The sequence below is a fragment of the Zeus faber genome, assembly GCF_960531495.2.
Source record: "Zeus faber genome assembly, chromosome: 7".
NCBI lineage: Eukaryota > Metazoa > Chordata > Actinopteri > Zeiformes > Zeidae > Zeus > Zeus faber.
The window spans coordinates 25,917,597-25,944,365 of NC_137203.1; the positions used below are offsets into that span (position 1 = coordinate 25,917,597).

The following is a 26,769-nucleotide window of genomic DNA, read 5'->3' on the forward strand; positions in this document are numbered from 1 at the left end:
TCAGGCATCACCCTGGACCGTTCGTTACGCACTTGAGGCGTGTTTGGGTCCAGTGGGGAGTATAGTATCAGGGGTCTCCACCCCTGATACACCAATAGGAGTGCAGCCTCTATGGGACGGAGCCTCCTGACATAGAACAAGGGTTACTGTAGCTTTGTAACTAGACTTCTATGAAGGAGGCGTAGACCCTTCAGGTTTTATGTTACACCCCATCAGTCTTTCTGAATTGGTTTCAGAAGACGAAGGGGGGGACTTCCGGGGGTTTATATGGGCTATGCTGCTCCATCCTGATTGGCTGAAGCGAGTGCACATGTTGAATTTCAGTATTTCTGTTACACAGGGTTGGATGTATACCAACAGCAGTGTAGTTCCTCAGGGGCTACGCCTCCTTCATAGAGCTGTAGTTATAAAGCTACACTAACTCTAATTTATAACGCTAGTTATAAAGCTACACTAACTCTAATTTCCCTTCAGTGAGTGGGGAATCTTTGACTCCTGAATGAAAGTTAAGGAAAAAGTTATATTCTGTCCATTCAGAACTGCACAGAATGAAATCAGCCAACAGATTCTTCTGATTGTCGTTCGTCATTCGCCAGCAGTCTTCACTCATCAATGTATTGGTTACAGAGTGAATCGACTGAACCAAAAGTTGGAAAATAGAACAGATCTATTTAGTGAGTGACTCATCAAAAAACAATTTCCAAAAAAAGAGACAAACCTTTCCTCACTAGTCAGATAGCTCCTGATCCATTGAGTGCACGGATTTCAGCACAATCTGGACTCTGCTTGCACCAACTTGTCAAAGCCCTTTCTTGTCCCTGTCTGGTCATTGAAAACCAAAACAATGCTGTACAACAAAATGGGAGACCTTCAACAACACTTTGGTACCAAAACTCAATTTATTGGCTTAATCAAGCTAGAAGTGAGCAATCTCACTATTAATTACAACTTTTAACTGAAAAGAGAAATTTTATCAGTTGAACAAAAGAATGATCATTTCACAAAAAAATATGGCTTTGGTTAAATAGCATTCTACTAAATGATTTGAGCACACAATCGTTATGTGATCATTTAAATAGAAAGATGTTTTAAGGCTCTGGAATTCCCTGAAAAAAAGATAAAAGCCCAATACGTATTGCTTTACAAAGTTAGCAAAGTAATAAATCTACATGGCCAACGCTGGTAACCGTACAGTAGATACTTAGAGAAATTAGTTATCTTAATCTCTAGTTCTTCTCAATGACTGAAGGGCTTTTTTTGTTAACACCCTATGTTTTTCAGTGGAGTCACAGACTAAAATATAAAGATAATCCTGGACTATCAATGTAATCAGTATGTTGCTGGTTTCGACAGTGTTAAAAGACATTGATAAATTGACGGAGAGCCTGTAAATGGAGGAAAAAAAATATACTAAGTAGATCTTTGTTAGTACATGACTGCATAGTATCATTGGGATATCACATACTTGTATTGGTTTGTTTATTACACCCTCTTAAAAAAAAATGAAATTCATCAGCTTCTCAATACAGTAATGACAAACTTGGAAAAAATATATATATCAACAGTATCAGTACAGTATCTTTACTATGCCTTACCAGAGGACTTCTCCCTCCCTAAATGAGTGGTTATTAAACAGACGTACATGCCGAGCACAATCTTTAACTGACCAGTAATTTGCTAACAGTCTGGTTAAATTAAATATTTACAAAAAAAGGATTCACAATTTTGTCAATGGAGAATTAGGTCAGCGAGAGAGAGCAAGAGCTAGTATTATCCCGGTGTGGCTCATGTCCCAATTCACTTCAACTGTGTTCTGCATGTACTGTTCCTGGACAGTGACTAACTACTGCTGCAGTGCATCTCACAAAGAATTGCTTAATTAACTCAAATTATGTTTTCTTTCCGTTTGCCAAAAAAACGAGGAATGATCTGGGAATGAGTAACCTGAAAAAAAATGAGGCTTTCGTGAAAATATACCAGATGCTGGCTCAAAACATGCATTACAAGTAGCACAGAAATTGCTACAATCATGCATCCAGAGTAAGCGTCTTATTGCTGTATTAGAGGAGTTGATGAACAAAAACCTCACCGCTTATCGCTGAGCCCAAAAAGCTTTACCACCGAGCTTTCTTACAGCTTCTTTAATTCAAGTTTGAATTTGCGAGTGATTTAATAAAGGATTTAAAGACACTGACATATACTCCACAAGTACAAAAATAAATGTGAAAGCTGACTGAAGACATTTCCAGTCAATGTAACAACTATCGATCAATTCTGTTATATTATAAGCAACTAAAGCAAGAATGAAAAATATGAGGCTCCAACAGTCTTTTCCCCTTCACCACATTGAAAAGGCTGTATCATTCATTCATATCTATCTATATATTGAGCAACAACCTTCAACACGCAAAGCATTTCATGTGTTCTTACAGTGTCCAGTAAGCTCATACCGTATCTAAAAAGTCAATATAAACAAATGCGTTTTAAAAACAATACTCTGAGAATTGCAGGCATCAAAATGTCCTTTACACTCCGACAGGGGAGAAGCCTGCATTCTGCTGCCTGTATGAGAAAATCTGTAACTCTCAAGATTTGGTGATTTTCATGTTTCTACTTGAACAAAGAATGTTTACAGGGTTCTTGGCATGTTGAGCAAGTGTCGTAACCCCATGGCCCATAATATCCTTTCAAAAGGTTTGACAGTTTGCTTTCGTTATATAAAAAAAAAGGATTATTTTACAAATTTCGAGTCCACTTTTTGAAGATATATGATTTTAAACAAACAACGATATACTGCTCAAACTACATGCAGTACATACCTTAAACCTCACACACTTCCGCTGAAAATGTCAGAATAAAGGCACACTTTTACAAACAGAAACATCACCTGATTCACACGTCTAACTCTGATGAGGATGCTTTAACCCCTGACACATTTGTCGCTACCAGAAACAAACTTTGCGTCCAGCTCCCTAGCTGAACAGCTTGACGAAGCAGCCCTGGCAGTAAGGCTTGTCATTCTGCTCCTTGAAGGTGCCTTTGTTCAGTTGCTTGAGGCAAAACGCACAGACAAAGTGCTCCGGGTGGAACTTCTTGGACATGGCTGTTATACAGCGGCCAGTGATGGGTTTCTGACAGCCGGAGCAGAGGGAGCCGCGGCGCTCATGGTAGTGTACTTCACAGTAGGGCTGGCCATCATGCTCAAAGAAACTTCCATTCACAAATGGGGTGAAGCACTCCTGCTGACACAAGGGGAAGAATGGGGAAAAGGGAGATGAGAAGAGGAAACTACGACACACTGAATGCGTTCAGAACAGTGTGAAATGCTTCTGAGCGAGGAGACTCTGAAATACTACTTAGGCCATGTGTTATTAACTCTTAACAAGAACAAATGCTTTTCTATGCACTTTGTTGTATGAATTTATGTTTTGCATGAAACAATGTACGGACCCTGCAAACAAAACACTCTGGATGCCAAAGGCTGTTCAGCGCAGAGATGTAGTTTTCCAGAATTGCTCTGGCACAGCCGCCACATTTGGGCGCAAACATATCAAAGTAGTCCTTCCTGCAATATGCCTTCCCATCTTTCTCATGGAAACCTACAAAAAGAACATGGAAAAAGCAATAAGATGATGATTACAAGATCTTCACACTTAATGAATTTATCAGATTATTCATTTTTGTTTTGAAAAGGTATGTTATGATAACCTATAGTGCATTTGTTTGAGTATTTACATTTTTTTATCATTGATATAAAAAAAAAAAATATATTTTTTTTATAATTGATAACTGGTCACACCAATTAAGCTTCTATAGATTGATCAGTATGAATGCAAAATAATAAATAAAAAAAAAGCCAACCCTCTGGTCCAAAGAAAGATCCACACTGGGCACAGAAAAAGTGTTCAGGATGCCATGTCCTATCCAATGCTGTCACGACTTTCTGAAAAGGCAAAATTAAAAATTTACAAACATTGAATTACAAATTATTGCTTACTTACTTATTATTGTTACTTACTACACAATTTTAATTGAGGGAGAATTTAGAACGAAATACATTTTGATCGAATGTATACGTTTGACTCACATCCAGTATAGGTCCATTGCAGTAGTAACATCGGGGGGAGAATAGGTTATGGTAGTCTCTCTCACAGTAGGGCTGCCCGTCTCTCTCAAAGAAGTTCCTCGAGCCAATCTCCTCTTGACAATGCGTGCACACAAAGTGCTCAGGGTGCCATGTGCGTCCCATGGCAGTCACCACCTTGATTTCCAGAAGAACAGATGCATAGTTGCCAATCTAATAGCCAAACTGCTTACATTTTGGAAGGTAGTAAGGAACTTAACAAGACTAGATGACAGAAGAAATTTTCTTGGAACAGAAATAGGTGTTTTGTCGAAACTGACCGCTAGTTGGAGACTGAATAGACTAGTTGAATTATTACCATGATCTTTTTCTCTTGGCCAAAAGTGTTAGCCTCTCACCTGCCCCACAATAGGCTTACAGCAGGCCCCGCACACTCCTTTAGCCACCGTCTGCACACCCAGCTTGTTGAGGTCAGACTGCAAGCTACCGAGCATGTTGTCCAGTTTGTTGACCTGTGTTGGAGGAGCACCAGGGACCCCGCCCTTCCCTTGAGCCATAATCTGGAAAACGTTAAGCAATGCAATCAAAATGGTTAAGAGCATTTAAAAATGTGTGCCAAACGACACACCAGGCACAGCATACGGAAAATATAACATTTAACACTTGGATCACCCAAAAAAAGATTTAGAAAAAAATGCTCAATAGAAAATAGGACAGAATAGTTTTAAGTGTATGTAAATCAGAAAAGATAAGAGACAGAAGACCATGCCTGCATTGGAGGGAAGATGGGGTCGTACTCTGTTTGGCAGCCAATTGACACCAGAACTTTTGGGGTGATGGGTGGTGTAGGCGCCACTGGTGGAGGCAGAGTTGGGACTTTGACAACAGGGGGAGGGGGCTCTGGCTTTGGGACAGGATGATGATAAACTGCAGCCAGCAGGGTGGACGGTTTTATAGTCTGTCGAAGTGGAGGAGGGGCGGGCTCCTGGACTTGAGGAACTTGTGGAGGAGGAGGGGAGGGAGGGGGAGGAGGAGGAGGTGGGGGCATTGGAACCAGGGGCGGCTTTACAGGGGAAGACCTTCTAGGTTCCTCCACAGTCTGTCTGGGCTGACGAGGGGCAGGGGGAGAAGCAGGTGGGAGCACTTTCCTCTGAGGGACAGGCGAATCTGGGGCAATTATCATCTAAGTAAAGGAGGAAAGAAAGAGAAGCAGGAAGAGACGAAGAAGAGGAGAGGCGTGGAACACAATGAAGGTGATTTGATCCTAAATAAATATTTGAAATTTCCCATCTGAGTTCTATATAAATGAAGCCAACCTTGTCTGCCTCCATCCCCACACCCTCGGGCCGGAAGCGCTGGGGCTTCGACATAACGATGACGCCCTCGGTCAGCCAGTCATCCGGATGTTTGCGCCTGCGTTCCGAGCGGCCAATCCCTAGCTTACCCTGCAGCTCCTCTATAAGGCGATCCTGGGAGTTGCTCTTGTTGACGATGACAGGGCCCATTTTCCTACGTGGGTGGCCATCTCGGTACATGGGATGCACATTGGGAGTCTCCTTGGTGCGCTTTATGACTGCCTTTATCTGAAGGAACAGTGAGCACCTCAGCATATACGCGTGTCATCCATGATCCAAATCAAGCAGAAGCTGGGTCGGCAGTACAGTCAAATGGACTTTTCATTTCTAGTAGCTGGCAGCCATGATGCAGTGGGAGGCTTTGGCAGTTCCTGTGAGGGTCAGTGGGCTCAGCTTCACACTCCATGCACATCTAACATGCTTCGGTAAGATTAATTCAAACCCTTTACACTCACCCACTCCAAGACATACCAACTTTAGAACACAGTCTAGGGTCACTCTTCATTCCTTTACAAGAAATCATGTCAGTCTGGTACAACAGGTGATGGAGGGCAGGAGAATATCTTAACGTGCCACACACTGAAAACTGACAAACAATATTTCAGCCAATTATTATTGTAGTAGTCATACAAAGATATCGTGCACCACATGTGACTGCTATAAAATCACAGTGTTCAATAACAAGGTATAAACTCCTGTGTAATAGCCAGCTAAAGGGCAGACTTATACAGCAGATGGTGCAAAAGCACAATGCTGGCAACCCCCCCACCCCTCCTACTTAAAGTAGGCCATGTAGTTGGGATGCATACATGTCCAGATGCTGAAACTCTGTCCATAGTGGCAGGCTGCAGGAGGGGCAAATCCAGGGCAACATCTGGGGTCCCAGGACATGAAGAAGGTGTCATTGACTCATCCATCCAGCTAGCTTCAGTCAGTGGTGTCATGCTGCCATCTGTGTAAGGCCTCTCAGTGTACGGTGTCATGGTGCCATCAAATCCGTCATGGAAGGACATAGAAAGATCCTCATCGGCCCATTCCAGGTCCCCTTGCCCATCAGTGCCCCCGTCCACTGAGCCATCCGTGGTAGTGGTGGTGCTGGAAAACATATCAGGCTGCACACTGCTTCTGTCCGTGGGCAGAATTGGTTCCTCGTGCACTGCATGGAATTCCCTGCTCAGACACAGGGCTTCCATCTTGTGGTGCTCCTCCATATGTGCTATTGTATCATTTCTTGGAAAACTCATAGCAAGCAGACTATCCAGAGCTTCATCTAGGGTGGGTTCCATCATAGGGTAATTGGGACTGGCTCTGTTGGCTGTTAGTCCTGGCTCTAGCAGCTCTCTGCTGGGGATCCTTGAACTTGTGAAAGCAGGGGAAATAGTTGTCTTCCCAGAGGCGACTGGAGACGGAGAGGACGTTTTAGAGAGAATGAGACTCGGAGAGGGAGATACAGGGATAACACCAGGGAGAGGGGATGGAGTCTTGGGGGCAGAGGAAGGAGAAGGAAGGGTTGTGGTAGAAATGGGATGATCAAAGCTGAAATGATGGTCATGAATGTAGATGGACGCCTTGGCTATGGGGTCGGGCGTATAGGGGGGCTTAACAAATGGAGAGGCAGGTGATATTCGTTCTGCAGAGGGACTAGAGGACTTGGAGGACTTGTGGTCCAGTATTGTGTTGACTGAAGTCAGAGAGGGGGTGGTGGTATTGGAAGCACTAGGGCTAGTCCTCAGTAGGTTGGAGTTGTTGCTGGCAGAGTGAGACAGGACTACCAGAGACTGGAGCTGGGATGACAGCAGCGTGGCAGATACATCTATGACAGAGTCCAAGTCTGGCTCACTGGCGGCAGAGAGTGAGGAAATTGGACTCTGAGGAGGGAAGGGGTTTTGACCTGGCATAGACAAACAACTATCTCTTCCATCCTCATCTATATGCAGCTCCAGACCAGAAGGCAGAGAGAAGGTAGCTGGATGAGACAGGCTAGGGAATGGGGAAGCTCCAGGGGGGATGGAGAAGGAGACTGGAGAATGGGGAGAGCTAGGAAAGGCTCCTGTCTGATCTACCACAGAGCCCAAAGAACTAGGCTAGGAAACAGAAAGAGAAGAGGGTAGGAGAAACCAGAAGGAAAGGGAAGTTATAAAAATACGACAGTAATGACAGAATGTACAGACATAATTTAAGAAAAGGTCTACAGGGCAATTATTTTTAAGTATATGTATAGGAAAAGAAAATCACATAAAATGAATTTCAACAATGCCATGAAATGTACCTTGAAGTCAGACAGAGATGCCATGAGCTCATCAAGCTCACGTGTGGCACAGGAAGCTGAAATTCTGGCTTGCTGCTGAGAGGGTGTATCCAACTCACTGTGGAGAACCGAACTGCTGAGGCTAGGGAACACAAAACATGTAAATACCAAGACCTCAAAGTTTCAGACATAGGGAAAAACTGGCAATTAAACGATAAGCTAGGATTCAAAATGGACAATAGGTACTTTTCGGATAGGTCTCTGCATGGCAATAGTGGCAAAATATTTCCACCAATGTAGATACCAGCAGTAGCCCTCTTACTTGTGTCACAAGCTTGAAAGGTTTTTAAATTCTAAACTATGAAAGCACAGCTGCTGTAGCTGGGGTTTGTTTACCTGGGTGAAGGCACAGAACCCTCAAGGTCATCCAGCAGACTCTCAACAGTGGGCCGGCCTTCTTCTAACCGTGTTCCATTCCTCTTGGGTTTCTCCTGAGGGGGAGGGCTCACCAGGATATCAGGGGCGCTGCCATTCTCATAGTGGGTGATGCTACAGGACGGTAGGGGTGGAGGCGTCTCCTCTGTGGATATTTTTCAACAATCTGTCAAGAGTTCTACATTAATAAGCAGACTAAACTTTATTTTGTGGTGTTATCAACCTGTGTGATAGTATGTAATGCAATAGTATCGATGGATGGGAGAAATCTAAGTAGCCATGAGTAAACGCATTAAGCATATACTGTACAGCTTTCTATCACATAGCTGATAGTTGACAATTATATTGTTGTTATGGAATAGTTGGCTACCCACCTGCCCAATTTATCCACCTATTCTACCTTCTGTCCATCCATCACTTGAGGGACTCAGACTAACAGTACTCACAGTAAAACACTGCAAGAGCCCTACTTTATGGACCAATTTATTCCCATCATCTAATCTTATCTAATCTAATCTATATAACCACAAAGGCAGTAATCTCTGTACGTCTGTCCGTATGTCCTTTGATTATTTCCACAACCGTTCATCAGTTGGCGGGTGTATTGCTGGGAACTCAGGAACGTGCAGTGTCAAATTTGGTGCAATTTGGACACGCGACATGCGTAATATTAATAAACTTTGAATAAACAAGCAAACTGAGCGGGGGGCGGGGCTTTAGGGCTCTGCAACTGAGTCACAAAGAGTGTCTTGAACAGCCATGCTAAGGACTGAATCATTTACATTTTGTTAAACTGTGCCATTCACATATCTTAAGCACCTTTCCCACTTGCACTGAAAGCCATAAATCTACTGGCAATGTTCCGTATTGGCGTCATGTGGGAACAGGAGCCGGTGTCAATTTTCCGTAAAAGCCGTCCCATAAATTTCCCCACTCTCGAAGTAATATAATTTCCAGGAAAACGTCAATACGGCTGTGAATGGAAGTGTGTGGGAATGGAAGCATCAGATTTGTTGCAGTCGAACTGTGGCACTCGGCTAAAAAGACGAGGAACTGAAAAATGTCCGGTCTCTACAGAGACAGGTCTTTATATTCTTAAATTTTATTATTTTTCTTCTTAAAAATTCCACTCAGACCCGTGTCTTTTAGAGTTAGGGGTGTGGTGCGGGGACATCAGGCACAACGCTTCACTTGCCCGCCGGCTGCACCGGAGCCGGCACGGAGCTGGAGAGGGAACGAGCTGACAGGGAGAAGTACTAGAATGGGTGGTAAAAGTTCCTTCTCCAAAGCAAAAGAGGGTAGGACAGGTTGAAAATGATCACACTGATTACTTGACATTGGGTTAGGATTATTGCATCCGATGACAGGGGCTCTGTCCCCTAGTCAGCGAAGGGAACCAAGTCTGTCCGGGAGGGGAGGGAGAAGAGGAGGTGGAAACAGGAAGTGCTGGGCTAAAAACAAAACCGATTCTGTTGCCTAGTCTCACGTGATATTGAACATCTCAAGCGTGAGCATTCCCTAATCTGTAAGTCATCGATGGGCGTTTTCAGACCAAACAGTTCTGGGGACTCCCTGAGGGGAACTAGTAACTGTGATCCCCCGAGATCTAACAAACGTCAAGGGCTTTTTCCTGGTTGCATTCGCACCGCCAGTAGGAACGCTGAAGTGACGTAAGTCAATGTGTTTCGGCACAAGTTCTGTGTTGTATTAGTCTATAAATCGTTACATATTCCACAAATATCTGTTTTTGAACAAATTTGAGGCAAGAAATAAGAAATCCAGCTGCTGAATCTTAACTCATATTAGATATATAAGGTGTAATTTAAAAGTTTGTTCCAACTTTCATAAGGCAGGGGCAACTTGGGACATCCCACAGGGATTTTTTTGTTTCATTCAATTAATGTCGGAAAATTTAATAAAATGAATGAAGTAAATACATCACAATAAAAACTGTCACTATCTTTTTATTGGTTATTTGTTTATTACCACCAAGTGGACGTGTATGTACGCTGGTCCCCACCCAGAGGGATGCGACTCGACTGGGGCGGGCTGTCCTCAGTCCAGGGAACCATGGACTTTCGTTTGGACCAATCACCGTGCGCTTACGTCACTGAAGGTTCCTCTTGTGCTGGTTTGTCCCTGCCTTGGAGTAGGAGCTAAAAAAGTCCCTCAAAGTGGTGTTCTAAGAACTACAATCGTTCCTAGTTCCTGCAGTGCAGACACAAAAAAACGGAGGGTTCCTCCAAAAGTTGTTAGAACCATGAAAAAGTTCCTGCGGTGCGAAAACAGCTTATGTGGGAACAGACTCCATACGGAACTTCTCCGTAAAGGAGGCCAATGTGTGAATGACTACTTACTGCCTTTGCCGGACATTTTTTATCCAGCAATGTTACGGAGTCCATGTGAGAAAGGGACTTTAGAAAGGGGGGAAGAGAGTGACAGAGAGTGTCCCCGCTTCACACAGTGTTTTTTTTTTATTTCGTTGGTTTCTTCCACTCCGCCAGGTGGAAAAAAAGACTACTGTCCTGACCTGTGCTGGGTCAGCTCTTTGAATGGAACGCCCTATCCTGCTCAGATCCTCATTCTTGACGATTTTCCACACAGTCAACACCGGCCCTTGCTTGTACACGTTGGCCTACACCTCCCAGTCATAGACAGCCCAAGGAAGATGCGCTGGAACTTCCGCAAAGCCAACTGGAAGAAATACAGTGAAATCCTGGAGCAGAGTGTTGTTACCATCCCACTCCACACCATCACTGTAGATGAAGCATACAACCGCTTCTGCAGCGCCATCTACAAAGCTGTCCACTCAGCAGTCCCACGAGGCTACCGACCCCTTTACGTCCCATGCCTGGACGGAGAAAGTGCTGCACTCCTACAAGCCTACAAAACATCAGGGGACCCTGAGACAGCAGACCATCTCATTGAATCGCTAAATACAGCTCGGCGAAGGAAATGGGAGGAGACAGTAGCTGACCTGAACTTCACACACTCTAGCAGGAAATGTTGGAGCCTCATCCGCCGTCTAGGAGCTGCACAGAAGCCCCCCAGCCAAAACCGAGCATCTGTCACACCCAACCAAGTTGCATCCCACCTACTGACTATTGCAAAAGCAACCCAAGACAAACCCACCAGAAGAGCAGTTACAACTGAGCTAAAGAAAGCGCTCAGAGACCATAGAAACCCTGAACCTTTTGAGGTTGCTGAACTGGAGAAAGTCCTGCAGGGCCTGAAATGTGGAAAAGCAGCAGGATATGACAACATCTCTCCAGAGTTCATGAAACACCTTGGCCCCCGAGCCCTAACCTGGCTGACACAATTCTATACCAAGATCATAAATACAAACTTGATCCCAAAGAAATGGCGGACAGAAAAAGTTATTGCCATTTTAAACCTGGCAAAGACCACAAACTACCTGCCAGCTACCGCCCAATCTCCCTACTCAGCGGTCCCTACAAAATCCTGGAACGCCTAATACTACAAAGTATCTCTCCAGGAGTAGAGGAAATTCTTTGCGTGGATCAGGCAGGTTTCCGCAAGGAGCACAGCACAGGAGACAAGTACTGGCCTTAACCACCTTCATCGAAAATGGCTTCGAGAGCAGACTGAAGACAGGGACTGTGTTCCTCGACCTCACAGCCGCCTATGATACAGTCTGGCACAAAGGCCTCCTACGCAAACTCACAAAGGCGCTCCCTGCCTGGGCAACGGCAATAATACAAACTCTACTGACAAACCGGAGGTTCAGGGTTCACCTTGGTCAGAACACGAGCACATGGAAAAGACAGACAAATGGACTCCCACAAGGCTCAGTTCTAGCTCCAACTCCAACCTCTACACAAATGACCTACCCTCCACCAAATCTCGCAAATTCATCTATGCAGATGACGTCGGTCTGGCATTTCAAGCACTAGACTTTGATGAACTGAAACGGGTGCTCACGGATGACCTTGCCAAACTGGACCAGTTCTGCAGAACCTGGCGCCTGAAAACCAAGTCCAGCAAAAACTGTTTCCAGTGTATTCCACCTCCACAACGCAAAAGCTGCCAGAGAACTAAACATCTATCTGGGCGGACTCAAGCTGAAGCATGCCTTTAATCCAACCTACCTGGGAGTGACCCTTGACAGGGCCCTATCCTTCAAGGAACACCTAAAAGGGACGGCAGCTTAGGTTAAGTCAAGGAACAACCTGCTCTGCAAGCTCGCTGGTGCAAAATGGGGGGCAGCAGCCTCCACACTGCGCACCTCAGCACTGGCTCTCGCATACTCTGCAGCTGAATATTGCACCCCCCTCTGGTCCAGGTCACCCCATACACACCATGTGGACACCCAGCTCAACACAACCATGAGAACCATAACCGGGACTATCCGCTCAACACCACTCCCCTGGCTCCCTGTCCTATCAAACATTCCCCCTCCACATATCCGGCGAGCAGCTGCCACTCAAAGGATGCTCCAAAAGGTCAAAGTCTCCCCATCTACCAATCCATGCAGACATCTACAACCCACCCACTGCTCGACTTCCGTCTAGACGACCAATTTGGAAGAACATCCCACCAGCTGACTTCACCATCCAACTGGCTTGGAAAACAGAATGGGAGTCCAAGGAGGTCCCAAACAAACATCTGGTGGCAGACCCCAATCAACAGGTCTCTGGCACCAACCTCCCAAGGAGACAATGGTCCACGCTCAATCGCTTCAGGACTGGACATGGCCCCTGCTTGGCCAGCCTTCACAAATGGGGCAGTAGCCCCACTTCACTGTGTGCTTGTGGAGAGGAGCAAACCATGGAACATATCATAGAAGTTTGCCCTCTTCAAAAACTAAAAGGAGGATAAGTCACCCTCCATACAGCAGACTAGGAGGCAACTGCCTGGCTTAGGGACTTTGCATTCGCTAAATAAATTTGGTTTTGTTCAATAAGGATTTACTAACGATCTAAAATAAAGACAAAGTTTTTATTTTCTTCATAAAAAGGAACCGGATACTTGATCGCTCCCCCTCCAATGTCTCCATTATACATGGAGGGGGAGACTGGCACAAATTGCACTCCAATCACTCCCACAGAGGACACAAAGGACCCAAATCATATTTGCATTTTTGAACAACGATATCATATTATTTTCGAGGGCAGATGAATAGATCTGGGGCTATTTTTTTTTTATTATTATTTTTGGGAGAGAGGTCCCGATCTATACCTGATATAAGGTCTCCTACAGCAGTCTCTCCTCTCCTCCTGTGATAAGCAGACTGTTCTGTGACTGCTGCGCTCACAAGCAGACACTTTCACTTTTGTATTGATAACACGCTTAGTATATTAGAAGTTCAAATTTTTTTTTTTTCATTTGATGAATGTCGGCGCTGATATGCAAAAATTAACGAAATGTTTTTATTAAGGTCTTATTTCTAAAAAAAAACAACTAAAAAAAATAACGACAGTGGGGGCGGTGTGCGCCCAAACACCATGTAACACTGGTACACGGAGAGAGAGCGAGATCAAGGAGGGACTCATGCGCTGTGCATATCTCTACAATGGAATAAGATTTTACCTATTTTAAATAGTAAAAAAAAACAGAAAATCAATATGTGGCGGTGTAGATAGTCTGGCGGGCTGCTACAAATAAATCAATGTCTGAATACACTGACATAATAATAACTTGAATTATGAATCCACTAATTCTCGTAATTCTGCATGCCAACAGTAAGACAGTAAGCCCTGTGTGCACCTGTAGTGGGGAATGAGGGAGAGCTTTGTTGTACGGCGTTGAGTTCCAGCAGTAGTCTGTCCAACTCTGACAGGTTACTGCCAAGAGCAGAGGTCATGGCTGCTGCAGACGAGTCAGAGGACTTCTGTTTGTTTGGAAAACTGAGGGGGAAACAGTCACCTGTCAGAAACCTGCCTTTATGTGGAATTAAAACAATAAGATATATAGTGACTGACTCATCCATGAGTATAGGAGAGGCATATTGCAGATGACCTGTAGACGTGGTCCTCTTCAATGTGAGACGACGGAGGACTGCTACTGTCCCTTGACCATGAGCTCTTCTTCGCTGAACCTAAGGACTGCAGAGGAAACTCTGTCACTGAGGATGTACCAATAACAGTTTCACTGCCAATGCCGATTCTTGGTCCTAATCTTTAGGCATTGATGGGATTTGTTACCTTTGCTGAAAAGTAGGAGTGCAACAGATCACAAAACTCATGGTTCGGATTGTATCACGGTTTTGAGTCACGGATCAGATCATTTTTCGGATCAGCAAATTAAAAAAAAATAAGGGAGACAAATATAACTTAGCTTTCCATTTACTCTGAAAAAATGTAATGCAAGGAACTTTTGCCCTTGGTCTTGAACAAAAACAACATACAAGATGTCCAATGTTTAAATAAAACCTTAAAACACATAAAATATTCAATACTCAATTGTTATATTAAAGTGCAATATGAGGCACACATGATACCACTCCCAGTAACTGAATTTAATTCCAATAAGTAACCAGTATCATGTTCAATTTCTGACATTTATAACAAACCAAATTTCATGATAATCGGTTCATAATTAAGCGAGTTACAGTCGATTTTGTAGAGAAGTCTGCATCTCTCAATACACATTGAATGTATTACTAGCGGATCTTGACCACTCCAATATGGCGGATGCACAGACACATAGCAGCGACATTGGCTGTATCCACAGCTCATTCACGACATGTCTTAAAGTAGCAGCAACATAGCGAGACGTACCGTAATCCAATCATTGCTTTAGAGTAAAACACAGCACGCATCTGTCTTGTCTATCTTCTTTTCACTGAAACTCTGCATTGAGATTTAGGGAATTATTACTTTAAAAAGTAACAGCGGCAGTAAAACTCTTTCACTTTTATGTTTACATTTTGCAATTAATCCGCAGTTCACATGCGTGCCGAACTGTTGGGGGGGGGGGATTGATCTGTACAGATCATGGATCAACTACGTTCTGTTACACCATTACTAAAAAGAAATAGGCTTAAAGCACTAGTTTGGGGATATTACAATACGATGATTGACATATAATCACTTTTTTTTACTATTATGGACATCTAGCGTGCTTCCAAGTGCCATATAGCAGAAAGTCAAGTCACTTTTATTTAATATGGCCCTTTTTATATTAGGGATATACCCAATATTTGAACCGGCCTTCAGACCGATATTGATTACCAGGATTGATATCGGCCCATCAGTCACAGTTGCCCACTGAGACACCATTACAAACAAAGTCTGTTTGTCTTGACGGCTGGAACAATCCTGACACAATTATAGAAGAACATATCTTTCTGAATGAAACAGTCACAGCAGACGCTTTACAGTTAAATGTAACCAACTATGGTGTGGCAGCTGAGCGGTCTGGCATTACCTGCTGAGAGGAGTGATGGGAGTCACGAGAGTCTATCAGGGAGCCATTCAGAGCCTCGGCTGATGGAGGTGGGGGCACGGGGGGCGGGGCTGACACATCCTGGTACGAATGTCCTCCGGTAGGGATCGAGTAGGGGGTCTCGTCGGGCAAGAACACAGGTCGCTTTGAGATGTGGGAGGTGGTGGATTCCAGGTCCGCCAACAACGCATCTGAAAGAGAAGGTTGTACAGTTAAAACATTTCAGATGGTGGCAGGGAGCACTAACCAATTCCTTCAAATGCATATTGCCATTTTAACAAACACACCACAGTGTGTGCCATTTTCTTTTTTACATTTATGACCAGCAAGCCCAGTCCAGTCTGACCAATAAATTCTTTGCTGGAGTTATTGGGTGTTCGTTGGTGACGTATGAATGTGGTGTGAGGCTTTTAACTGACAATGCCTGTGTGTGAGAGACAGCCTCTCATTCCAACCTGTCAGTCAGCCTTCCTCACACCAAAAATGGTCAGGGTCATAGCTCTGTCTGTCTGTATCCACTGTCATTTCTAAACCCGTCAAGTCTGGTTATCATGCACTGTGTAATTCCAACTCTCTTTTCCAATCAATCTTTTTCTATAAATGCAACCAAAGCTGTCAATGAGTAGCTATCCATTTACAATTCTAGTTTACTTTCACCTCCATGGAGGCTATTCTACTCTTTCAGGGAATAAGTGTGAATCTTGCAAGACAGACCAACATGAATGAAGAGAAACAGACAGTCTGAAAGCAGGCACAGACACATGCTCCATATGTGTCAGTGCCGTCCATGGTTGAGGGGATACAGTGTAACCCTGTTAAGTGGACACTAGAACACAAGAACAAAATAGACTCTTACATCACACAATCCATCCATCCTCAGCTAGTCCAGAATAGACTGTACAGATAGTCTGCATACTGTTACACTGTAGTACCCATGGAACTGTTCCAGTCTGTTTCAAGGAAATGTTTGAAGATTCTTTTAAAAGAAGTGCTTTCGAACAGAACATTTAAATAAGGCCCAAGATAACGGTGGAAAATGAACACAAGCTGCCTGACAAACTAAACAAAACCGCACTGGGCAGATTTCAACAGTTAACAAAACTAAATGTATTCTAAAATCGATCCTGGTAATACTGAAAGTGGCTCTTAACTGGAAGTGAAATTAACTGGACACCAATCATCAATAAGAGGCCACTTTCGTATCTTGATTGAGATGGCATGTTGAAGTAGAATCGAACAGGAAAATTTGCCAGAATTAGAGCTTAATTAAATTGTAGACATCTTACACTCTCCATAGCTGACTGAAAAGAAGAATCTTTGTTAAAATTCACAATCAGTTATTCAAGAAAATAAATTCAATATCTCAAATACCAAGGCAGTGCAAAGACTCGTTTCTATGCTCGCATCAACACTTATAAACTTGATCACTTTTACAACACCTTGACACTTTTAAACCAAGGATATCCAGCATCCAGATTTTCCAAGTTGATTCAAAACACAAACAAATCTAATCTAAGTATAAGGGACAGAATCGCTGTCTGTATGGCTGTCTGTATGTCCTTTGATTATCTTGACAACCGATCTACTTCACACTTGGCGGGTGTTTTGCTGGGGACCCAAGGACATGCAGTGTCAAATTTGATGCAATTTGGACACGCGACACGTGTAATATTAATAAACACGACCGCCCAGCTCTATGCAGCAGTGGGGCGGGGCTTAAGGGCTCTGCGAGTCACAAAGAGTGGCGGCCAGCGGGGTTGGCAGATCAAGCAGGGTTCACATTCTTACTGAAGATGAAGAGACGAAGAAGAAGCGCCGCATTTTCAGCAATGTTGTTTACAAGAGGTGCTGACGAGATAAAGGACTTACAGTTGCATAAACTGAATCATTGACAGAACAAACCTGGACTCGACTGATCCTCCTGAAGGTCTAATATCCTACATTTTCACATTTGGTGCTTCTTCTTTCTTGCAAAGTTGTCCTGACACTTTGTTAAACTGTGCCATTAAAATGTTTTAGCAAGACTTAAATTTTGAATGGGCATGCACTGGTATATTACACGAAAAAAGAAAATATCTTCGATACTCAACCTGACGTGGTTGCATCCACTTTCCAGCACCCAAGCGTCACAGGGTGTATGTGTGCTAGTGTGTGTACCAAGTGGGGAGCGCTGCACATAGGGTTTAGACTGGACAGGGAGCAATGATACTCTGTCAGTATTTCAGGGGCGTGGTTTAAAGACAAGCATTGTTTGACAGAGTAGTTACAGACTAATTACTGAAAATTTACCCTCACTAACATCCAAACAGATCTATACTTGCTGTGCAGTGCTTTCGACATATCCCTTTATCAGCACTCAAGTGGCTTTCATGGCCTTGTGACCAAGGGGACCTTTATTTGATAATTGATCTTAATTTATTGCAATCGCACTTATTGGAAAAAAACACATGTATGTACAATTCTAATCAACTTAGTATCCTGTATTAGAAGTCTGTGGTATTATGATTTAAGTAAAAAAAAAAAAAAAAAAAAAAAAAAAAAAATTATATATATATATATATATATATATATATATATATATATTTTACAACCACAACATCATGACCTAATCCATTATCTAGACATTCTAACAGACCACGGGGAATACACTCCCATAGCAAAATGTTTTACTCATGCACATGGGAGCCCAAGCCTATTTAAAGCTGTAAGCTCAGGGAGTAGACTAGGTCTGTCCAAATGTGCTGAAATATCACGAACAGCTCAAAATAATCTGCACCTGGTGCAGACGTACTAAACAAGTTCTTACTTAAGTTCACTAAAGTCACCCATGAGATAAAGCATTGACAAAGAAAAAAATGTCAGGCTGTTTTGTTTATAAATATAACCACCAATTGCACAATTTTGATTTTGTACAGTATGATGCCTTTCCGATCCATGTATTTTAATTCTCATGGTGTATTGCTGAAAAATAAGTCACTTCTGGCAGTGAGGCAGGCCATTTTGCTTCCAGAAGTTTCGGAGAATCTGTCCCTGTGTCTTTTAAAGCCCCCTCCCGCTGATACTACATCTGTGGCACAGGCGTACACACTTCTGAACAAGACATCTACAGGGGCCTCCCGTCAATACCAGATTTGTCATCATGTTATTAGTTACTGCAGTGAGCCTGTATTCCAACCTTCGAGTATAGGGAGAGTTCTTAGTAAGTAGTATTTGAAAGGGAAGTAGCTGGCAATGACGCATCAAAACGAATGCAAATCAATAATTACGTTATCTTTATTATGTAATCTAGTCTCATGTAGCATTGGAGAATAAAGCTGCTTTCATACTTGTACTTTAAACCTGAAATTATTACCCGGTGTATGCGTCAACGCAAATGTCCGAATTATTTGACCCGGACATTACCCAGACTTTACCCAGCCAGCACTCTAGTATTAAGTCTGGGTAATGTCTGATTGAGCACTATGTGTGAACAGAGCAGGTGATTTTCCGGATCATTCACAGTGAGCAAGTGGGCGTGTCACGTGTTGATGACGTCTACGCACAGAGCGTAGCTGCTGTGCACTCCTTTCTGCATCCTGTATTATTCCTTCCCACTCTCTCTTTTATATTGCGTCCAAATACATGGAGTATCAATGCAAAAAAAGCCCAGCTACTGATAGGTCTGTAGCCTCGTCCACCATCTTGTGTGCTGTAAAACTGCAGCGTCATTATGTCATGTCCTGCTTCCTGAACGCTCTACCCAGGCTCCACCCCGTCAAAACCAAACAGATTATTTCCAGGTTGTGTAAAAGCGTCTGACAGGGACAATCTCCAGTTTTTCGCTACATGTGTTAAAGGGCAACTCTGGACAATGTCCAGATAATCAGGTCCGAACATTGTCCGGAGTGCATGTGTGAAAGCAGCTTAAGTGTCACAGACTTGAAAAATAGATATTCTGAGTTATATACCATTGTTTTGGTGTGATGTGTCTACATGTCCCATTACATGTCTGACATGGGGGTACACACATAGATGTAGAATCCTAGATGCCGCAATGCACTGAAATGTCAGAAATGTCAGCCATCTTGGCCAGGTGTTCATTCAGCACTGGTCAAAATAATCTTATCATATGTCTTGCCAAAATGCCACAGTTTTGTGCCGCATATGGGTGCACAACATGTCGTCTATAGCAAGGGCTCAGAGGTGGATGGTTATGGGGGAAAATGTAAAATATGTGTATAATTTTTTTTTTTTTTATATGTACAGTAATTATTATTATACAGCAACATTTGTAATCTTGTCCTATAGCCTTGCCATACCAGTCAGAAACCGTAGCAAGATGGTGGTTGTTTCAGCGGCAAATTAGCCACCTAGGCCTTTATTGATACACATACAACCACTACCTTCCCTATAACTTATCAATTAGTGTACTACATGCTATTAAGGGTTGAATTGATGCTGGTGGAATATTGTGGCCTACTTCTTTCAATAAAGTAAAATAAAATAAAATGGGGGCATGGTGGCATAGTCGTCAGCACTTTTGCCTCACAGCAAGAAGGTATTGGGTTAGAACATAATCTTTCTGCATGGAGTTTCGCTTCCTTGGGTGCTCTGGTTTCCTCCCACCCTAGAAAGATATGCCTGAATTTTCTTCTTCCATTTTGTTTGCCTGGAGAGGGCAGCATTCAGCCTGGTGTAAGGATGGACAAGTGGGCAGTGGTCTGAGTCCAGTTTGAATCATGGAGAATTAAAAGCACTAACAATGCAAACATGCAATGTAAGCCAAGGAACAGAATTATCTTTTCCATTCCAGAGCTGGGGGTAAATAAGGGTTGTTGTTTTTTTGCACCAAAGCAATACAACTAGGATTATAGGCTGCTACTTCACACTACTGTTGCTCTCCGACAGACAAACAATGTGGTGCTCCAACACTAACGGAGGACTAATTTGTGCCATTAATAATGTTTGTGGAGTTCAAGAAAAGCCAATGAATGCAGATGCTTTTCACATTGTTACAGGCATTGGGTACGTGTACATACTTGCCTGTGTATCCCCCCACCCCTTATCCAGACATTGCCACAGTCTTTATCTGATGGACGGGAAGGTGCATGGGGAATTCCAGACATTCTTATGTCCGCCTCTGAGAATGAAAGCAACCAGCCAGGGACATGAGAGAGTGGCATGGGAGAAGGATGGTCATGAGATGGGCTGTGCTAACACAAAGGCCAACACTGACAGGAAACTGGCAAACCTACTAAGAGAGAAAATATTTCATGAGGAATGAACAGAGGCACACTATCAGAGGATACCAGGTAGAAAGGTTGAGAGGAATTCACACTAAAAAAAACCCCACCATCTGTCAGTTTGTAGAATGAAACATAATGTGTGGACAATTATAGGAGCCATTCCACAAAGTGCAGCATGCCTTGAATTCCAGCATAAGGGAGATGTTATTTATATGTATATGTTTATATTTAATGTTTTTAACTGCCCAGTTCCCAGAGACCAAACGTTGCAGGCCACAATACACACAGAAATACAAGCAGGATGGTCTAATCCTTTCTATTAACATGTGGGATGAGGCACTGGCCACCGAAGTTCACCGCTCACCTGTTTATCTCCCAGGAGCAAAGAGCAGAGCTGGCTTTGGCCCGGCCGTAACCCTACCCAGTCAGGCCAACCCAACGTGATATTTATATCAAACAAGAGAGTGCGGGGGTGAGGGACATATATTGAGGGTGAGATGCTAGTGACACAAACAAGAAAGCAAGTGAGGGGAAGTGAGAGAAATGAATGAAGAAGTCAGAGGATCAAAGAGATGAATGAAAATGCTCAGTGCGAGACACTCCTTGAACCTACTGCACCAAATAGAGAAATGCTTGTCGAGAAGGATACAAGAGGTGTTAAAGCATGAAGGCAGAAAGACAGAAGTGAAGTGTCTCGGGGAAATAGCTTCCAAATAAACATACCTATAAATACCACGCCAGGCAGTCCTACATGCGAAAGATGACACTCCCCTTGAGAGCACGCTGGACCAAAATATAACCACTTCCACACAGAGTACTAAATCAGATGACAAGGGGAAAGTCTAGAGAATAATCAGCTTACAGTATGACAACTGAGTGCGCGCACACACACACACACACACACACACACACACACACACACACACACACACACACACACACACACACACACACACACACACACACACACACACACACACACACACACACACACACACACACACACACACACACGTGTGTGTGTAAAAGGGTATACCAGTGAGTTGTCCATTTTGACAGAAGAGATGCTAATTAGGTAGGATGGTGAGTAAAGAACGGCCATCTAGTTTCTTTTCTATAAAGTGACAGTCAAGTGGTAACATCCTTCACACGGACAGCTACATTATAGATTTGCCAACAGAAACAGGCCAGACCCTGGGCAATTTTGGCCACGGCTGTAAATTCTAGTCTACTCCGGCAATCACAATGACTAGTCGTCTACCAAGTTTCACTTGTATTCTAGAAATCTTATGCCGACTTCAGACTACGTGATTCCGGCATGATTTTCCGCTCGCCGACAGGTTTTTTGAGATCGCAGAGCAAAGCCCCAGATGAGAGGAAAATCATAGCTCCCTCGAGCGACGAGCGTGTGGTGTGAACTGCTCACAATGCAATCCGACTGATCGCCGATTCGCCGCTCGCAGGTTTAATGTCTGGTTGTGCAGGAATCGAGTTGGGAGTGATGCAGCGGGCTACAGCCAATGAGAGCGAACATGCGAGTGAGAGGAGGATTCGGGGAGTCGAGAAGGTGAGACGGAGAGACCGGAGTGCATGGAGCAGAAGCCAGAAACACACAACATACGTATTTTACATTTCTTATCTAGGCTTTTAACATATTTGTTATTTAAATTCTACTTTTATTTTTTTTTTTTTTTACAGTGATCAATAAAAAATATATAATCATGGTATTGCGTCACTTCTCGCGCGTGTTTTTCGTGACAAAACTTAGTTTGGAGACCCGACAGACTAGTCTGGGACTCTTCCTGGTAAAAGATCTTGGAACGTCTGACGCCCTGTTGTTGATCAGTCATGTAGTGTGAAACCACAACGATCTTGAGATTTCCGATCACAAGACAGAAAGTTGTGTAGTGTGAACAGTACAGCGATCTGACAACTTTCAAAGTCGTGTAGTGTGTCCATGGCATAATTTGCAAGGATGCTATTAAGAGAGGCTGGTGAACTTTGGCTAAAAAATGCTTTGCTGCTCAGAAATAGGAGTCCACAGTCAGCTCTTTGAACATGCCCTGGAGTGTCCCCGTTTGACTAATGCGAGAGGAATCCAGAGGGGATGACGATTCCTGTTTAGTTTCCCTGACCTGTCAGTGAAATAATCAGCACTGAACACTACAGTGGAGAGAAAGTCAAGGGCTCTGCAAGTGAACAGAATGTGACGTGGCTTTTAGCCATTTCAAAAACAACTGTTTTAATAGCAGGACCACAAGCAGCGATGTCCCTCCCCCCACCTCCCACTGCGTTCGGCTGGCCTCCAGCACCGATTCTGCTCATTGTTTTCTCCTCCGTTTCCTCAGGATGTGGGGCAGGGTCTGTTCCTAAGCGATGAGGTCAGCCATGCGGCTCTCTTCCCCAGACCCAGAACAGGATGGGTGTGGAGCCCCGGCAACAAGGCTGATTTACAGTTGGCCCCTCCCTTCGACCTAGCAGCTAAGGAGGCCTGCTGTAACACACTGGAATGGCGGGGCATGCAGCTCTTGAGGTGTGATGATACGCTGGTCTGGTAACACTAACCCTGCCCTGCCAACATCCTGAGACACAGAGCTCACTAAAGACTTTCTAAGGTCTTTTGGTATGCTGTGAAAAGGGTGTTGCACATTTAAGACACCCCCTCCCCATTTCAGCCACTGTCTTTTCTCTGACTGAATATGGCCATAGTTAAGAGGAGTTTCCAATATGAAAAATGAATAGTGTATTAGTGCATGTCTATAAAAGGGATTTTTATTTGCTTTTCTGTTTATTAAGCCCACAGTCAACCAAAACACTTTGGCCTGTTCGCAGGTCAATTCAGTCTCTCCTTCTGCATGCAAAGCAAATATTTTACTATTGTAAAATGTGTTGTTCTAGAAAACTGACACCTGCATTTAAGCTGAACCTTGCTGATACCAATACAGGCTACAAAATTCCAACTGTCCCTAGAGTTTCCTTTGCCATTGATCTAAAATTACACAAACTGTCTTGGAGTCTGAGCTAATCTAATGGGGCAGTAATCTCACTTAGTCCAGCTTCTGTGTGCATCCATAATCCATTTTCTACAGTGTTAACCAGCAGACATGGAGCAGCCCTCCATAGCCCACTGGGGTCACAGAGTCGCTCTGAAATCTCACAAGATCCTGAGGAATTCACACAGAGAAGCTGGCGGTTGCTTCACACCCCGCCAACATCAAACAAGGCAGCGGAGCCAGGGCCAACTAAAACTGTGTCACGTGTGGTTAAGGGCCACATCTGATGATGAGCCCAGGCCTGGCTGCTACCATCTGCTCTTTCTGGACAGAACCTCTGGAAAAAATTAAACTCAAGAAGCGGGCCGAGGTAGTTGCTCAGAATTCTGCTCCAAGGGAATTCCCTTTTTCCTAAATAGAGAGAGATGTGGGAGGATCAATAAAGCCCACACCTCAAAAAGAGGTTGATCAGGTTTCCAAAACAGCTCCATGCAGGCTTCCCAGTCATTACTGAGCCCATGACCGGGAGGGGCTAGTCTAGAGGTTTACTGGAAGGAAGGAGAAGGCCCAGGCCTAACAATATTTGAACTTTTGGGTTGTTTTTTTTTTACTTGCTTATTTTGCACATGACCAGAATGTGTTACACAACACTGATTACCAGGGAGTTTAGAAATATCACAGCTTGGTACGGCTTAGAACTCAACTATAACTTGTTTTTCTAAAACTTTATTCCTCCTATCTTTGTGATCCAAGCAGTTCAACAACAACAACATTATATTACATTTTGCGCTAGGTGCACCAGACCCAAGAGCTGAGAGCTGTAAGGGGTCGCTAGAGACAAGCCATAGCCCAGTGAGCATTTGGCCTTGGACCCTGACACACAGTGATGTTAGACATTCCACAGCAGCCTCACCCGCCTCTCAGCCTGCTGTTCTTTCTGTTTAAGCAGGGCTGCAGGCTCCATCCACACTGACAATCAGTCCTTTCACTGGCCTGTGGCAGCTACAGCATCTAATATGCCCCGGCAGGATTCTTAGAGCGGCACAAACTCAAATGCGGCTCCTCGTCTCTCCACTTAAACAATTCTCAACAACCCATTTAAGTACCCTCTCTATTTTGAGACACCTGTAACATCCAGAGGGAGCATTCCTGCCATCAGTAAGCAGATTCATTTAATTTACACCTATTAACAAAGCAAACCAAACAACTGATGTAAAAAAAATAAAATAAATAAAAAATAAAACACTGGGATAAGCTATATAGGACCTGTCAGAAACCACACATACGAAAACAACAGTTATAATGTTCTCAAAAATAGCATGAACAGTGAAAATGTGCCCCAAGAAGATATTTTTTCTGACAGCCAGATAGTTACACAGCAGCTTAAATTTGAAATTAAACACTAAAAATTATTTAGGCCAATACTTATACATTAATATAAAAATTATTTTCGACCAAAGTAGAGGCTCAGCATTCATATCCCGCTTCAGCAACAACAGGATAGTTTCAGACCACAATCCAAGTTAAGTACAACTAACAACAATGACCAGGACAAAATGTATTCAATTATTATTGGCCCCTTCCACCAAAAAATAACACATAGTTAAGGAGAACCAGCTGACATATAATGGCCGGCAGGTAAAAAAAAACAACATATTTTCTAACACTTAACAAACATTTGTTATTTTAAAGTTAATGCGTCAAAACCAGGTGGGAACTCAGACCTCTGAGTCTCGTCTTATCTTGTCTAGTGTTTTCACTGGGATTTTATGACATGAGACTCCCACTGAGCTCCAAATTAGATATTCCCATTTCCTGCCTCCCCGGCCCTTAAAGGGACACTCCAGTTTTTTGGGGGAGATTGGCTTTTGGTCCATCTTGCCCACATTCAAACAACAAGGTTGATACCAATCCCATCCTTCTGTGTGTGTGTGTGTGTGTGTGTGTGTGTGTGTGTGTGTGTGTGTTTTTGTGTGTGTCCAGTACGGAGACCGCAACGGGCTGCGTGCTAACCGCGTTAGCCCAATGAATGACTGCAGATGGAATCAACTAGCCTAGCTCCCGCAAAATCAGGGAGCTGGACGTTCGAGCATTTTTAAAGCCTGAGTTATTCGAACGGCGTCTTCAAGACAAGTAAAGAATAAAAACGTTGCCGTTCCCAAACACGGCGGCACTCTGAGGGAGACAAAAGCATTTATTATTATTATTATTTTAACCTCTGCTGTGAGCAGGCGGGGCATACGACAGAAGGCATTTGTACGCCATGGCAAGTTCATCTGCAAGTGGAGTTCCAATTCACCACAACCCTGCCCTTTGCAGGACGCGTGGAATATCAAGGGTGAGATGAGACCCCAAATCAGATTTTCCCCCAAATCCTGAAGGCTCCCTTTAATGTGTCCTGCTTTAATGTGCTGCCCCGATCACGACTACGGCCTCTGCAGCTCGTCGTGGCTTTAACGGCAGGAATGGTGGAAGTGAGCTCCGCCACCGGGAGATGTTTGGCCTGACTTCACCGGTCAAGACAGAAGTGGGGGACGGGGAGCTGGGAGCCGTGTCCGCGGCGGTCGGGCCTTTAGACCTCGCACTTCAACGTTGGAACGAGTAGCCTGCGGTCAAAAGATGGGGAGGGGACGTTAAACGGGACGCTGAGCCGAAAATGTCAGCGCAACGTCCACGGCTTAATGTCGTCCCTCAGCTCGGATAACGTTGACGAACGTGTGTGGATGCGTCGCGCCGCCCGTGAAGGGGAGCGGAGCGGAGCGGGGCGGACTGCGGGAGGTTGTGTCCATTTAAAGTCGCTCCACAAGGTTGCGTAGGAAGGCTAACGCTCGTTTCTCCACCCTGCCTCCCGATAGAAAGGATAAAAAAGAAAAGAAAAGGGGGGGAAAGGGTCCACTACTTACCTAAGTCGTCCATGGTGAGGGACTGGTTTCGGGCTGTGAGGAGTTGTGTTGTTGTTGTTGTTATTATTATTATTATTTTGTATTTTAAAAGTCCGTATTTTTCTCACTAAACTTCTTCG

General features: G+C 43.9%; 1 protein-coding gene across 2 annotated transcripts; it reads right to left on the bottom strand.

Moving 5' to 3' along the window:
* Positions 1-893: 893 nt before the first annotated feature.
* pxnb (paxillin b) lies at positions 894-26,769 on the bottom strand. Of its 2 annotated transcripts, XM_080004580.1 has the most exons (14): positions 26,651-26,769; positions 15,512-15,720; positions 14,102-14,187; positions 13,850-13,989; positions 8,084-8,267; positions 7,709-7,829; positions 6,249-7,523; positions 5,401-5,667; positions 4,854-5,267; positions 4,483-4,644; positions 4,088-4,261; positions 3,862-3,943; positions 3,451-3,599; positions 894-3,239 (listed from the first exon to the last, which is right to left on the bottom strand). In XM_080004580.1, exons 1-14 carry the CDS (start codon positions 26,661-26,663, stop codon positions 2,973-2,975), a joined length of 3,543 nt encoding a protein of 1,180 aa, XP_079860706.1. In that variant the 5' UTR covers positions 26,664-26,769; the 3' UTR covers positions 894-2,972. The 2 variants fall into 2 exon arrangements, with proteins under 2 accessions (XP_079860706.1, XP_079860707.1); XM_080004581.1 differs by lacking the exons at positions 4,854-5,267; positions 5,401-5,667; positions 6,249-7,523.

Excerpts from the sequence above, each read along its gene's own strand:
- pxnb (XM_080004580.1), bottom strand. Across the intron at positions 5,668-6,248 it reads GAGTTTCAGCATCTGGACAT|ATAAAGGCAGTCATAAAGCG; the intron begins GTATGCATCCCA and ends CTGTTCCTTCAG. Across the intron at positions 3,600-3,861 it reads ATCTTTCTTTGGACCAGAGG|GTTTCCATGAGAAAGATGGG; the intron begins GTTGGCTTTTTT and ends TTCTTTTTGTAG.